The sequence below is a fragment of the Electrona antarctica genome (assembly GCF_951216825.1).
Source record: "Electrona antarctica genome assembly, chromosome: 9".
NCBI classification, from domain to species: domain Eukaryota; kingdom Metazoa; phylum Chordata; class Actinopteri; order Myctophiformes; family Myctophidae; genus Electrona; species Electrona antarctica.
In genome coordinates, this window is record NC_136790.1 from 53151188 (window position 1) to 53167275 (window position 16088).

At 46.1% G+C, this 16088-nt stretch overlaps 4 protein-coding genes across 4 annotated transcripts in view; 1 reads left to right on the forward strand and 3 right to left on the reverse strand.

The window, feature by feature from the left end:
• Nucleotides 1–16088, forward strand: part of LOC306930335 (E3 ubiquitin-protein ligase TRIM35-like) — a 289920-nt gene that overhangs the window by 119500 nt on the left and 154332 nt on the right. The gene's annotated exons all lie outside the window — the stretch shown is intronic.
• LOC306929455 (ubiquitin-conjugating enzyme E2 G1-like) lies at nt 3609–4112 on the reverse strand (the record flags this gene model as incomplete). The annotated part of the gene is made up of 1 exon (XM_079510001.1): nt 3609–4112. The coding sequence occupies one exon, from the start codon at nt 4110–4112 to the stop codon at nt 3609–3611; it is 504 nt and encodes a 167-aa protein (XP_079366127.1).
• On the reverse strand, nt 9309–9773 carry LOC306929345 (calmodulin-alpha; the record flags this gene model as incomplete). Its single annotated transcript, XM_079509791.1, has 1 exon — nt 9309–9773. The coding sequence occupies one exon, from the start codon at nt 9771–9773 to the stop codon at nt 9309–9311; it is 465 nt and encodes a 154-aa protein (XP_079365917.1).
• LOC306930051 (glycerol-3-phosphate acyltransferase 4-like) lies at nt 12902–14278 on the reverse strand (the record flags this gene model as incomplete). The annotated part of the gene is made up of 1 exon (XM_079510792.1): nt 12902–14278. One exon carries the CDS (start codon nt 14276–14278, stop codon nt 12902–12904), a length of 1377 nt encoding a protein of 458 aa, XP_079366918.1.

Consider the following 16088-nt stretch of genomic DNA (forward strand, 5'->3'; position numbering starts at 1 on the left):
GGAACCCCTTTTGGTGTTAGCATTATGTTATGCTTTAGCTATTGAAAAATAGCAGATCTACAAGCTCGTAGCGCGCCACCGAGTGGCGCGCTATGAGCTTGTAGGTCTGCTATTTTTGAAAAATCGAAGAACCACTGACATAAAAACGTAGCTTTTTGAGTGGTGCAAACCACTCCAACAACCAGTTTTGTCTGTACCCGTGTACCTGTACGTGGGACCCAAAAGAATGAGCATGGTTACTATGGTCACTGACATTACATCAGACCACAGCTGATCAGGCTATATAAGACCTTGCACCACTCAGTTCACACGGGTGTGATTTTTCAGTTAACTGTCAGGATGTAGAAGACATTTTTAGAATCTGATCTCAGGTCAAAATGGGTTAAAGTCAGTTTAAATAATGACTGTTAAATAGCCGTTCATACGTAGGTCTGTTTTTATTTATTTGTTAATTATAGTAGTGTTTATAGTCCTATAGTTCTTTCCAGTCTCGCCTGACCTGTTCTTCCAGCTGTCGCTCACTGTCCTGCAGCTCTGATTATACTTCCTGATGGCTACACACCATGACTGATAACAGCCCTGCATGGGTAGGCAACCCGGCCTGGCGGAGATCTGTGCCCCCAATAAGGAGTGCACTTTTCTAGTTTACATTGTTGAGGGGCGCTATAGCCCCTCCTATGCCCATCTTTTCGGGTTTGTGTGAACACAAACATTGGGCTTGTGATTGGCTGATCACCCCATAGCGATGATTTCATTGGCTGAGCAAAGTACTATTGAAGATAAAAGTGAGAGCAGAAATGTGAAGACACCCCCAAATGTGATTGGCCGAATCATGGCATTCGTGATGATTTGATTGGCTGAGAACGGAATGTGATGTGTATAATGATGTATGATGATAAGCCCCCTCAGGCCTCATTCACACCTAAGACACGCAAGACATACTTGTGTCCTGTGTCTTCTGTGTGTCATGGCCGCCTCAATGCATTTCCAATGGGAGTCACATGGTTTGAAGACACAACCTTGTTGCATGGCTATCTTCTGCCCACACTCAAAACTGACAATGAACTGCCCGTTCATTGTCAATGGCATTACATGTTTTTGTTAGGACAATGTTTGAAAGCTGGACATAGGAGGGGCGCTAGCTAGCCCTCAAAAAGGTAGACGTCTCCTCCGGCTCGATGATGTGTATCGTATGGCAGCACGCTGCCACTCAAAAGTGGCTACTGGCCAATCACGGCGTGTCTTTTCCGAGACTCGTCAAAATCTACCGTAGACCACGCCCACCCTCCCACGATGGGTGTGGCCAGGAATAAGGTGAGATGAGTTTGCAGAATTACAGTACATTTCAAGTACAACTCAATACAAAGACTGTTAACTGTGAACACAACTATATAGTCAAAACTCAAAACAGGAAATCATCATAGGAGGTAAAAAGGGAAAATAAACATACAGTGAGGGGAAAACAGGGTGCGTGGGGATTCAGATTTTAGGGGTGGCCAGTTTCGAATTGCAGCCGTCCGTAGGTGGCCTTTGAGAGCAGTTTTGAACGAGTCAAGGGATTCGCATGTCTTAATGAAGGTGCTTTGCCTCTGTGCCTCTTCCCGAGTGCCCTTATAGAGGGTATGCGTGTGACGTCATCGTACCTGAAAGTTATGCGGGAACGCCCACTGAGTGGCAAAAAACTACTTTCTGGCCTTGACAGCCCATACATCCAAACAGAAAAGTCCTGTCTGATTGCATTAAACAATGTTAAACTCACCAACATTGCAGCTGTACGAAAAGCTTGAATTATCCTCTTTCTATCTGCAAAGTTTTTGTTTCATGAAAATCCACCATAGAAACGTTATGAGCTACTTTCTGTCAAGAAATGCCCTGCATTTGATTATTTTTCTAAGTGACAGAGTTTGGAAGTGCTTGCTTTCAATAACAACATTTTGCTGCCTCCTGCATTATGTGACATTTAGAAACAGGTGGTACGCAGGACGGTAGAGTGATTTCCAACGAGCGCTTCCAAACTCCAACACTCTATGCTGCTCAATGTTTTGCCACTCAGTCTAGATGAGGGGGGCGTGTCCTGATGGGAAAATCATGCCTGTGCATACTCTCTATAGCTGTGCCTCTTCCCGAGTGCCCATATAGCTGTGCATGTTTCAAGTTATGAACAAAAATGTTTAGAGCGTATGACGGTTATAGTTTCTTGTGTTTTTATTGCACACCATAATTTCTGACCTTTTCTTTGAATCTCTCTCATGACAATATCCCATAGTAGGCCTACAATAAAAACACATCAAAACAAATAAACTAAATTAAAATAGCCTTTTCAAAAACTAAACCAGCAAACGTTTCATTCACTTCATTTCCATTAAAAAAAGATACACTATGTGGTATAAAAAAAATGCCCATGGACTTAATCAATTGATCTCTACAGTAAAATGTCTCAAATCATGATGTTGAATAACTCGGGGCAGATTTGAGAAAGACGTTAAGAACACTTGGGCTAAAAAGGATATAACACAAAAAAGGTCCTGGGGACTTTGTGGTCCTATCAAGAGTCATAGCAAGTAATTCCAGTAATTCCGTGCCGTGCCATATTGAGAATGTATGAATAAAAATAGGTAATCATGGTTGGTTTAACAGATTGAAAGCCCCCCCAAGTGCATAGAAATAAAAGGATAATCATCTGAAATAAATTATATGTAAAAAATAATTATCCACAACATCATCAGACATTTAGCAATATATTCAAAAAAGGCTCATAAATGAAAATTGGAGTGGTGACAAACATTGCATTTATATGAAGGGGATGCGATTTCTCTCAAATATTTCGGCTTTTCCTCTTCTCTTTATGGCATGGAGACATCAAAGACTCTTCAGTTTCATCAGAAGTTCCCGTCTCTAAAGATGACCTGGAGCCATAACGTAAGGCATACATTTCCTTTCAAACAAATAACTGAACAAGTTGTGTTCGTTCGAGAACACCGCTGGCATTTGATGTTTTCGGCCGTAAAACATGGACTTGAAACTGTCTCGAGTTATGACGATGTGTTCCGGTTAAGTAGGCAACAGAGTCCTGCCCCCATCTTAATTCTTCAACTTGTTGGCACTTCAGCACAACCATCACTAAAGTTCCCCGTTCATCAAATTCCTATTCCCCAAAAACCTTACATACTTCACTGTTCATCAAATAAGTGAAAATAGCCCCATCCACAAACTCACAGTGTATCGCAACCCGACACACCGCTAGGTCGTTAGATGCGTTATTTTCACGGAATGTTCGTCAAATATTCGTCTATATTCTCGCCGGATATCCACATGCGCAAGAATAGGGATGCTAGGGTTCATGGGTGGTGGTGGTGGTGGGGGGGGGGGGGTGGTTAAAGAGGGGAACCTTTAGTCAAACGACTCCTGACTCTTCCGCACGCAGCGAGAGACCTTCTTCTTGAACTCCCCCAGGGGGTCGTTCCTCCAGTCTTTAGCCACTAGGTCGTTAGATTCGCTATTTTCACGGAACGTTCGTCAAATATTCGTCTATATTCTCGCGAGATGTTCACCTACTATGGCATGCGCAAGAATAGGGATGCTAGGGTTCGTGTTAAAGAGGGGAACCTTCAGTCAAACGACTCCTGACTCTTCCGCACGCAGCGAGACACCTTCTTCTTGAACTCCCCCAGGGGGTCGTTCCTCCAGTCCTTGGCGGCGTCCACGTTGGCCGGAGAGTCTCCGTTGGGGTCGGCCAGCATGGAGATGACGCTGATCATGATGGTCTCCACCGTGTGGACCGGCAGCCAGCGTTCCTCGGGCCTCTCGTAGCCGTACTGGTCCTCCCCCGGCTCGTGGAGGATGGAGATGCACACGTTGCCGTCCTTGCCCACGTTGGGGTGCCAGATCTCCGTGATGAACTTCATCCTGGGCGGCTTGTTGGGGTAGTCCTGGGGGAAGGTCAGGTGGGCCTTGAAGAAGCCGCCCTCGTACAGCGTGTCCTTGGGGCCGATGATGACCACCTCCCAGTTGTAGATGTCATCGTCGATGAGGCCGGCGGAGAAGCCCTCCACGGGGTTCTTGGTCAGCTCCCCGAGTTGTTTGGAAAGTAGCAGCTTGGATTGAGTGGACATGTATACGCAGCGGGGCTGTCAGCTGGTTCTAAAGTCCGTAAAACAACCCAAGTTCACTCGAACTACCGCGAGTTACCTCCTTATAAACACGTGATGACGTCATAATGACTATAGACTAGCCCTAGACTCTTCGCTGATTGGATGGCACAAGCGGCTACTGCTCAAAGATCCACCGACTGTGTGTGTGTGTGTGTGTGTGTGTGCGTGTGCGTGTGCGCGTGCGTGCGCGCTAATCCCAACCCCACAAACCGCTGGACCGAGACTTTGACTCCACAGAAGTACCATCACTATGTAATTTTTTTTGAGCGGTGCTATATTAAACCGCTCCAACATGTGGCTTTGTGTGTTTGTTCGTCTGTCTATGCGCGTTCCCATTCAAGTCAATGGCAAGATATATTACTATGACGTCATGTGGGCCACTAGTACATCAATGGTACAAACACCATTGTGAAGTTTGCTGATGACACGGTGGTGGTGGGGCTGATCACCGGAGACGACGAGGCAGCATACAGGGAGGAAGTGACCAACTTAGAGCGGTGGTGTGAGGAGAATCATCTCCTGATGAATGTCTCCAAGACCAAGGAGGTCATCGTGGACTACAGGCGGGGGAGGGACCCACATCCTCCTGTCACAATCAACGGCGCTGTGGTGGAGAGGGTGGAAACCTTCAAGTACTTGGGGGTGAACATCCACGAAAAACTAAAATGGGAGGCACACACAACTGTGGTGGTTGCAAAAGCGCAACAACGCTTATGGTCTCAGACGCCTAAAGAAGTTCGGCCTGAGTCCTAAAATCATAAGGAACTTCTACCGAGGGACGATTGAGAGCCTTCTGACAAGCAGCTTCACCAGCTGGTATGGGAGCTGCACAGACGGGGACCACAAGGCCCTCAGAAGGGTGGTGCGCTCAGCCGAGCGCATCACTGGGTGTCGGCTGCCCAGCATGGAGGAACTGTACACTCAGCGATGCCTCAGGAAGTCACTGAGGATCATTAAGGACCCCACACACCCCCATACAGTTTTTTTCAGGCTGCTGCCCTCGGGGAAGAGGTACCAAAGTATCAAAGCCAACACAAGCAGACTAAAGAACAGTTTTCTCCCCCAGGCTGTAAGGCTGCTTAACAAGCCTAAATGAATGAACATTGAACATGCCATGGTATTACGGCCTTGTATACTGATCTGAGTTCCTTAAACTTTTTAGTATCTTTATTTAATTATTTACTTTTTTACTTATGTGTATTGTGGAGCATCACCCAACGTAGGTTTTTCACAATGCTGTACCTGTACATCTGTGTGACAATAAACACCTTGAACCTTGAACCTTGAACCTTGAATCATCATCATCATACGTCATCATCAAATACTTGGTAGTGGGCAGAGCCATTGAAGTCTATAAGAGTCTGAAAGTGGGTACAGCCGATCACCTCATCAAATGTACCGCTCATTTCACATGATGGTTTACATGTTTTGAAATATTTTCCAAGTCAATGGAGCTGTAGACTGTCTGGAACTCACCTATGCTTTCTATGGCATAGGCACAGCTAGGCACAGCTGCTGGGAGAGAGGAGGAGTGTGTGTGTGTACGGGTGTGCATATGTGCGTCAATTTAACAATAAAGGTGCAGACGATCAGCAATCAGCAGAGAGTGAGCGACGTTTGCGCTACTGTATGCCGAATTGAAGTGGACTCGGTCCCAGACTTTGTTTTTCTCCCTGGAAATAAAAACGTGTGGGTTTCCGAGGCTAATGGAGCTGTGACTGATTGGGCTGAAACCTTGCACACCGGCAGGTTTTGAGTCATACATCAAAGGTCATGGATGTCTGACGTCGTACATGACTAATGTCACAGGATGGTCGCATGAAGTCAGAGATACGGCCATTTCTCACTTGGAGTAAAGTGGACATGGTAAGGTTGGTGAGGGGTGCGCTAAAACGACCGGATTAAGGTTGGTGAGGGGGGCGTTAAGATGACCTGATTAGATTGGTGAAGGGTGCGTTAAGACGACTGGATTAAGGTTGGTGAAGGGTGCGTTAAAACGACCGGATTAAGGTTGGTGAGGGGTGCGTTAAAACGACCGGATTAAGGTTGGTGAGGGGTGCGTTAAAACGACCGGATTAAGGTTGGTGAAGGGTGCGTTAAAACGACCGGATTAAGGTTGGTGAGGGGTGCGTTAAAACGACCGGATTAAGGTTGGTGAGGGGTGCGTTAAAACGACCGGATTAAGGTTGGTGAGGGGTGCGTTAAAACGACCAGATTAAGGTTGGTGAGGGGTGCGTTAACACGACCAGATTAAGGTTGGTGAGGGGTGCGTTAAAACGACCAGATTAAGGTTGGCGAGGGGTGCGTTAAGGGTTGGGAGAGGGTTTAGGTTAGGTTTAGGTGTGCTGCACCGTGGGAGGATAGGGTTAGGGTTTGAGATATCGGACCGATGGTATGTCTAACCAAAAGCATGCACCCAGTTCTGAAATATTTTATTTGCAAGGACCCCCAACTGGACCCGTATTCATTTGGACACTTACAGACTTCCAGTTGCAGACGTGTTATGGTCATTCAAAGCTAACCTCTATATTGTTTTTCTGGTAATATTATTTATTGTCCACTCATTGTGTATGTCTGTGGCAAAATTTGAATTTACTTTACTTTCTCTAATAACCTAAATCATGAACCTTGGTTAAAAAAACAAAAAAGAACAAAGTTGAATTTGTGTGGGGGTGTGTGTGTGTGTGCGTGTGCGTGCGTGTGTGCGTGCGTGCACATGCAGTGACTGTCCATTGTGCGCCACATGCTGTAACATTATAGTCCATTGTGAATTGATCGTATCACATTGTGGTCAATTGCGACATGTCTCGTGCCGTTTGTCACCGGGCGGCAGTGCCAGACTGGCACATGTCCACACTGGGACATGTATGTCCACACTGACTCCACAGACAGTTGTTGGAGGGTTTCGAACTCTCGACAGCTTGGAGTGTCCAGAGGATGAGGCAGAAGGACCTGCGAGGTGTTGTACTGACCCTGTTGTACTGTCTATGCCAGGGGTTCTCAACCTTTTTGGCCGGGGACCCCCGGAAATGCTTTGGCAAGGTCTCGGGACCCCCGCCCCGCCCACTCTCGACCCCCAATATAAATGGACTGCTACAATAACCTTCATAATAGAGACAATACACCATAAATAAATACTGAAACCAGATATAATCATTAGGGAAGGTGTATGCATGTACTATGTGTACTATATGTAAACTCTTCATTTCCATTTACAGCCATTCAGTTGCAAAATAAAACAAAAACAACTTTTATTTTTTTATTTTTTTGAAAATAATTTGGGGACCCCCTAAAATAATTTGGCGACCCCCCCGAGGGGTCGCAACCCAGGGGGTTGAGAACCCCTGGTCTATGCCACCATATGAGACTATGAGGTGTTGTACTGACCCTGTTGTACTGTCTATGCCACCATATGAGACTATGAGGTGTTGTACTGACGCTGTTGTACTGTCTATGCCACCATATGAGACTAAGAGGTGTTGTACTGACCCTGTTGTACTGTCTATGCCACCATATGAGACTAAGAGGTGTTGTACTGACCCTGTTGTACTGTCTATGCCACCATATGAGACTAAGAGGTGTTGTACTGACCCTGTTGTACTGTCTATGCCACCATATGAGACTAAGAGGTGTTGTACTGACCCTGTTGTACTGTCTATGCCACCATATGAGACTAAGAGGTGTTGTACTGACCCTGTTGTACTGTCTATGCCACCATATGAGACTAAGAGGTGTTGTACTGACCCTGTTGTACTGTCTATGCCACCATATGAGACTAAGAGGTGTTGTACTGACCCTGTTGTACTGTCTATGCCACCATATGAGACTAAGAGGTGTTGTACTGACCCTGTTGTACTGTCTATGCCACCATATGAGACTAAGAGGTGTTGTACTGACCCTGTTGTACTGTCTATGCCACCATATGAGACTAAGAGGTGTTGTACTGACCCTGTTGTACTGTCTATGCCACCATATGAGACTAAGAGGTGTTGTACTGACCCTGTTGTACTGTCTATGCCACCATATGAGACTAAGAGGTGTTGTACTGACCCTGTTGTACTGTCTATGCCACCATATGAGACTAAGAGGTGTTGTACTGACCCTGTTGTACTGTCTATGCCACCATATGAGACTATGAGGTGTTGTACTGACCCTGTTGTACTGTCTATGCCACCATATGAGACTATGAGGTGTTGTACTGACCCTGTTGTACTGTCTATGCCACCATATGAGACTATGAGGTGTTGTACTGACCCTGTTGTACTGTCTATGCCACCATATGAGACTATGAGGTGTTGTACTGTCTATGCCAGGGGTTCTCAACCTTTTTGGCCGGAGACCCCCAAAAATGCTTTGGCAACGTCTCGGGACCCCCGTCCCGCCCCCTCCCGACCCCCAATATAAATTGACTGCTACAATAACCTTAATAATAGAGACAATACACCATAAATAAATACTGAAACCATCATCATTAGGGAAGGTGTATGCATGTACTATGTGTACTATATGTAAACTCTTCATTTCCACTTTACAGCCATTCAGTTGCAAAAAAAACAAAAAACCTTTTTTTTTATTTTTTTATAATAATTTGGGGACCCCCCAAAATAATTTGGCGACCCACGGGTTGAGAACCCCTGGTCTATGCCACCATATGAGACTATGAGGTGTTGTACTGTCCCTGTTGTACTGTCTATGCCACCATATACAGAGACCAAGCCAGGTCTTGACCACCGTCGTGTGAACGGATATGGCTATCAGAGACGCTGCTGAGTGACATTCTTGCTGTATCATGATTCCAAGACATGTCGTAAGTTTGTGATTCAAACATAACTGCACCCGTAATGTTTGTATCCTTGTGCATTTTCCTTTTGTGTGGACATAAATATAGGCTACGTTCTTAAAATGTGTGTGTGTGTGTGTCGAGCAGGGAGAAATTTAGCAGAGCCGAACGCCAAGATCAAATATTATAAGTGTTATAATAAACATTTTTTCAATCTATTCGTGAGTTAGCGGACTGAATTAGTAGGTATCTACTCATGAGTTATCGGACTGAACTAGTAGGTATATCTAATCGTAAGTTATCGGACTGAACTAGTAGGTATATCTAATCGTGAGTTATGGGACTGAATTAGTATAGAAAAATCTGTACAAGACCATTCACTTCGCTGGCATGTTAATCTGTATGAACTCTTCGTAGTCTATCTGTCCGTCACGGTCGATGTCCGCTACCCGGATCATCTCATCGACCTCCTCGTCGGTCAGCTTCTCTCCCAGGCTGGTCATCACGTGGCGCAGCTCGGCGGCGCTGATGAACCCGTTGCCGTCCATGTCGAAGACGCGGAACGCTTCCCTCATCTCCTCCTCCTCGCCACCACCGCCGTCCGTGTCCTTCATCTTCCTGGCCATCATGGTCAGGAACTCCGGGAAGTCGATGGTTCCGTTGCCGTCTGCGTCCGCCTGGTGGATCATGTCCCGCAGCTCGGCCTCGGTGGGTCTCTGACCCAGAGAGAGCATCACGGTGCCCAGCTCTTTGACGGTGATGGTCCCGTCGCCGTCCTTGTCGAAGAGCGAGAAGGCCTCCTTGAACTCGCCGATCTGTTCCTCTGTCAGCTGATCGGCCATGTTCGACGATTGTTTGTGGAAGTGGGCTAGAACGCAGACACCAGAATACTAGGTACTACCAGTAGTATTAGGAGCAGATGGATAGGAGTTAAACAGTTCTTATTTATTTGTGACAGCAGTAGCATATGTGAATACGATAATAACAATACCATATCAGACTTATATAGCACTTGTCTTGGTATACCCAAAGTCACTTTACGATGATGAAACTGATGATGTAACAATATTTTAAAGGACATACAACATGCTTTTTTTAAGACTGTTTTTAATATTTATAATATTAATATGCCCCAATATGTCCCTCAAATGTAGCCTGGCTAATAAGCCAGACTCAAATCACACTGTCGTGTGGTATTTGAGTCTGGAGATGCTGTGTATGGATCTTGTTTCCCGGGGGGCGGGTTCAAACATTCCCCCCCCCCCCCCCCTCCCCTCCCACATTCCCCAAAGATGAAATATGCTAATTTATAACTGAAGAGGGGGAGGGATTATTGGCACCTATGACATCACGAGTATTGATTGTTTGATTGATCACAGTATGTAGAATGGGTACATTTCAAACGAAAGCACAAGTCAATACAAAAACTGCTACTTTGAGGACGACACCATGATAAAGCATTAAGGCTTGTGTTGTTTACAACAGGGTCCACCATGTTCAATTCATCAGAACATTTAAAGACGTACAAATATACACTTCTATGCAAAACGAGAAATCATATAAAGAAAGTAAAAAAGCGAAAAACATGTACAGTATGGGGAAAAATGGGTGGAGGGGAGTCAGACTTTTTTTGAGTGGTGTAAACCACTCCTACAACTGGTTGAGTGGTGTAAACCACTCCTACAACTGGCTTTTGTGTGCAGAAAAAAATGAGCATGGTTGCTATGTTCAAAATAATTTCTGACGTAATTAAATCACACCCGGGTGAACTGGATGACCGTAGCAACCATGCTCATTTTCTCTGCACAAAAAAAGCCAGTTGTGAAATCACATCCAGGTGTGATTTCATTACGTCAGATCAGAGCTGATCAGGCTATATAATACCTTACCTTATATAATACCTCACATCGGACAAAAACTCCAGCTGAATCAACTTCATGGTCACAAATCATCACATCAGAAGACGAGTCTACCTAGCCAAAGATCTTTAACGTCAGACATTACGTCAGACCACAGCTGATCATGCTATATAAAACCTTACACCACTCAGTTCACACGGGTGTGATTTTTTAGTTATTGGCCAGGTCAGATATAGCTTATTGTGGGTTGGTTATTGTAGGTTAAATAAATGACACTCGTGTGAAGTGAGGGGCGCCCACTGTATTTGCATTGGCCACATCATGACGTCTTACGTTGTTTTAGTGCCCTACACAAACCGGCGATTTACGTCATAGGTGCTCTAAAACAAACTTTTAAAGTCCATATAGACTTGGCTGGCTCTGAAGTGCTCTAAACCAGTGGTTCCCAAACTTTTTCGTGTCAAGGACCCCCAAATCAACATTTATTAGGCCACGGACCCCCCATTTGAAAACATTATACCAGTGACCCCGATAAGGAAGGATTTTTACGGCTCTAGCAGTGATTCCTAAACATATTAATTTCATGGACCTCCAGTTTTCACACACATTATGCTACGGACCCCCGATTTAATGGCATTTCTATCTCTGGTACCCCAATTTATATTGTAAAACTACTGTTAATTTAACTCTGAGAGTGTACAAATGGAACCGTTAGGGTCCATTTGGTTCCCTAACGGGTCCATTTGGTTCCATTTGTACACTCTCAGAGTTACAGACCCTTAAGGGTCCATTTGGTTCCCAACTATCTCTAATTGAGCTAGGGACCCCCTGGAACTCCCTCAAGTACCCCTAGGGGTCCCCGGACCCCACTTTGGGAACCACTGCTCTAAACATTGTAATATCATCAAAGTCCATAGACTTAGCTGGCAAATGATTTACGTCATAAGTGCTCTAAACAAACTCATATCTCATATTTGGCTGCCATATAATGTAACCTTTCAAAAGCCATGCATTGGAGGGGCTATAGTGCCCCTCAAAAATCGGACAGATCTGTCTCGATCACAGAATTAAGGATACCTATAGCGGCCCGAACTCTAGTCGTGAGTTGCATGTCTATATATATATATATATAGGATACGTCTATATGATTAAACGATTAAGTCCAAGGGGCTCGGATCATGCTGAAAATCTCTGCTCATGTACCGAGTCATATACGCACTAGATATCGCAACTGTCGGGTGGCGTGGAAACCTTGTATATTGTTCCATCTTTGAGGGGCGCTATGTGCAGCTATGTCCAGCTTTGAGGGTTTGTGTAGACACAAGGATTGAAGACGAATGTGAGCACGCAAATTGTGATTGACCGGAATGAGATGATGTCATGATGATGTATGTATAATGGTGATAAGAGCGCCCCTCATTTCACACGGGTGTGATATTTATTTTATATTTTTACTTAAATATATTAAAAATGTATTTGACATCAAGCATCACAACGCATTGTGAGCTTGTAGGTGCTGCCATTCTCACTACTTTTGTGCAACACTCTTGTATGAAGTAGGGCATTAATTTATGCAAAACATAAACGGTTTAAATATGGAGATACAAGGTTTCTGCGATGACACAAATGATTAGATTTTTAATTATTTTTCTTTAATTTCTATTATCTCTATTATGCAGTTGAATAAAAGCAAAAGAGTATCTAGAAAGGTGTAACCAGTATGAACCAATGTTGGAATTGTCTCAAAATGTTACATCTATTGCTCTTTGCTCATCATTACTCATTTCAAAACGTAACAAGAGTAATGTAACAAAGCAATTACTTTAGGCTACTTTTGGTTAAAAAACCTCTCATTCTAAGAAAAAAAAACAGAACATGCGACAAAAATCATTGCTGAACAGCAAGGATTAGTGTGTACGTATGTGCAAAGCTTCATTTGAACACAAACCAGGCCTCTCTCTGTCTGTTAGAACCATCAAAGAGGACTCGGAACATTCTGTTGAGAAGTGGGCACGAGGCATGCAGTGACCCCAGGAAGCCAAAAGAAGACAGTCTAGTCCAGAAAATCTGTCAGGGAAGGGAAAAGCCTCCACAAACCCCCCACCAGTCAATCAGTCGTCAGACCCGTTTCCCTCTGCACTGCTGTCCTCTTGGGTTCCCACCAGTATTTGACTGTACAGCTTCTGCTGTTCCTCTTTAAACGTGTGCTTCACCTTCGCCCGCTTCAGACCCCCGTCCCACAGGAGGTCCACCAGTCCTCCTTGCCTGGCGATGGCGGCCTTCACGCGGTTGGAGAACTGCACGGCGTCCTCCCCTTCCTCCTTGCGCATGGGCGGGAGGTACCACACGCTGCAGACGATGGCCCAGCTGCTCATCATGCGCAGCAGGTAGCTGACCATGCCGAACTTGCTGCTGTTCCAGAAGGCGTCTCCGAAGCGCGGGTCGTACTTGATGGCCACGGGGTAGACGGTGGCGCTGATCTCGAAGCTCCCCTTCTTGAACATCATGACCGACGTGTTGTTGATGCAGGTGCCTTCCGGGAAAATGAGAATGGGCAGCTTGGTTTTGTCCTCCACGTGTTCGCTCAGCCTCTTGGTGACGATTTGGCGGTCCTTGGCCTCCGAGCGCTCGAACCAAATGTGCGGAGAGGCCTTGACCATGGACCTCTGCATGACCCCCATCAGCCCGCCCTGGATCTGACCGACCATGGCGTAGCACCGGTCGCTGGCCAGGATGATGACGTCGATGGGGGACGTGTGGTTGGCCACACAGATCCCGCCGTTCCTGGGCATGTTCTCGACGTCGTGGAAGGTGATGATGGCGGTGAGCGCCCGCACGCAGATCCTGCAGCAGCGCAGGTGGACCTGCTCGCTCAGCCAGCTCTTCCACGGGCCACCGGGCAGGAGGCCGACGAGGAGGGTGAGCACCACGAGCAGCGCCACGCCGGCGAAGGCCAGCGTCACCCGGAGCCCCAGCAGGAGGACGTAGCGGATGAACACGCCGAGGCCCCAGAGCACGCGCAGCCTCAGCGGCACGTTGTGCACGTAGTGGTTGCTGCGCGTCAGCAGGTTCCACGACTCCAGCTCCTCGGCGTAGAAGCACTTGGTCACCTCGTCGTCCACGATGCTCTCCATGCCTCGCCGGGCGAAGTAGAAGATGTCGGAGAGCTCGAACTCGGAGGCCGAGTCCAGGTCGCGGTCGCTGCCGTTGTTGTTGCCACGGCGGATCTCCTTGATCTCCTCCTCCAGCGAGGTGGGCTCGCGGGCGATGAGGGCGTTGGCGTAGGGCTTGCACACGCGGTTCTTCTCCTGGACCACGCCCTGCGCGTGCTTGGGCGTCGCCCACTCGAAGACCTTCAGCAGCGACTTCATGTAGAGGCGTCTGAAGCCGAAGGAGATCCCGCAGATGGCGGGGATGATGATGAAGAAGACGAGCATGGCGAACCAGGCTGTGAAGGAGATGCCCAGCATTAATGCCACTAACTCCATCTTGGAACGTATAGTGATCGATGCCGCGAGCAATCACACACTTGAAACCTACAAGCTGAACACAGCCGGCAAAATCAACATATTTCATACTTTCCTCCACCCAACTCTTTTTAAGACCATGTCTGTTCTATGACATCAGTCGTATGAGGTCAGTCATCTCCATATATGGCAAAGAAAACAAGTACTTGAGGCCGATTTATATGACATGTCAGTAATTTAATGTCAGTATCTCCATGTTTGGGGGAAAGAGAACGCGTCGACCAAATTAAATTGAAATCAGACGTCCGAGTACCCAGATCGGCATCGACGGGTAACCACGGCAACCCAATATCAACAAACCTATGGGTACCGTGCAGGCGTGCAATGCCTTTTTAGAAGCCCGCCCCCCAGACATGGGAATCTGCGCATTATTACAAAGGCTCGATTACAAAGGCTGTCCTATAGCGGAAGCAAGGATGACCTACCAAACAGATGGAGGGTGCGGCGGGGGGGATCTCAAAGGACTGCAGGGAACCACCTGGGGGGAGTCCGAAAGGACGGTCCTCCAAATCCGGGCTCCATGGAGAAGTGTCGCCACTGGCCCATGTGCCACAGAGAGTCATGGGCCTAAATAGGTAAAGAGATATAGCACAAAGTAGTTGGAGGGCAGTCTATGATGTCAGTCATCTATGATGTCAGTATACTGATATCCAGTCGTGGAAATATAATTAAAAAATCACACCCGTGTGAACTGAGTGGTGTAAGGTCTTATATAGACTGATCAGCTGTGGTCTGACGTAATGAAATCACACCCGTGTGAACTGGGTGACCATAGCAACCGTGCTCATTTTTTGGTACGAACAGACAGACAGACAGACAGACAGACAGACACGTAAACTAACATAGCCAGTTGTAGGAGTGGTTTACACCACTCAAAAATAAAGAAAGATGGAGTGCCGTGATTGTTTGTACTTTTTCTGTTTTGCATGTGTCTATGGAGTTAACATTACTCTAATAGACCCCCAGGTGTTCTGTATGTGTCTATTGAGTTAACATTACTCTAATAGACCCCCAGGTGTTCTGTATGTGTCTATGGAGTTAACATTACTCTAATAGACCCCCAGGTGTTCTGTATGTGTCTATTGAGTTAACATTACTCTAATAGACCCCCAGGTGTTCTGTATGTGTCTATGGAGTTAACATTACTCTAATAGACCCCCAGGTGTTCTGTATGTGTCTATGGAGTTAACATTACTCTAATAGACCCCCAAGTGTTTTGTATGTGTCTATGGAGTTAACATTACTCTAATAGACCCCCAGGTGTTCTGTATGTGTCTATGGAGTTAACATTACTCTAATAGACCCCCAGGTGTTTTGCATGTGTCTATGGAGTTAACATTACTCTAATAGACCCCCAGGTTTTTTGCATGTGTCTATGGAGTTAACATTACTCTAATAGACCCCCAGGTGTTCTGTATGTGTCTATGGAGTTAACATTACTCTAATAGACCGCCAGGTGTTTTGCATGTGTCTATGGAGTTAACATTACTCTAATAGACCCCCAGGTGTTTTGCATGTGTCTATGGAGTTAACATTACTCTAATAGACCCCCAGGTTTTTTGCATGTGTCTATGGAGTTAACATTACTCTAATAGACCCCCAGGTGTTGTGTATGTGTCTATGGAGTTAACATTGCTATAATAGACCCCCAGGTGTTTTGCATGTGTCTATGGAGTTAACATTACTCTAATTATTAGAGTAATGTTAACTCCATAGACACATACAAAACACCTGGGGGTCTATTAGAGTCTAATAGACCCCCAGGTGTTTT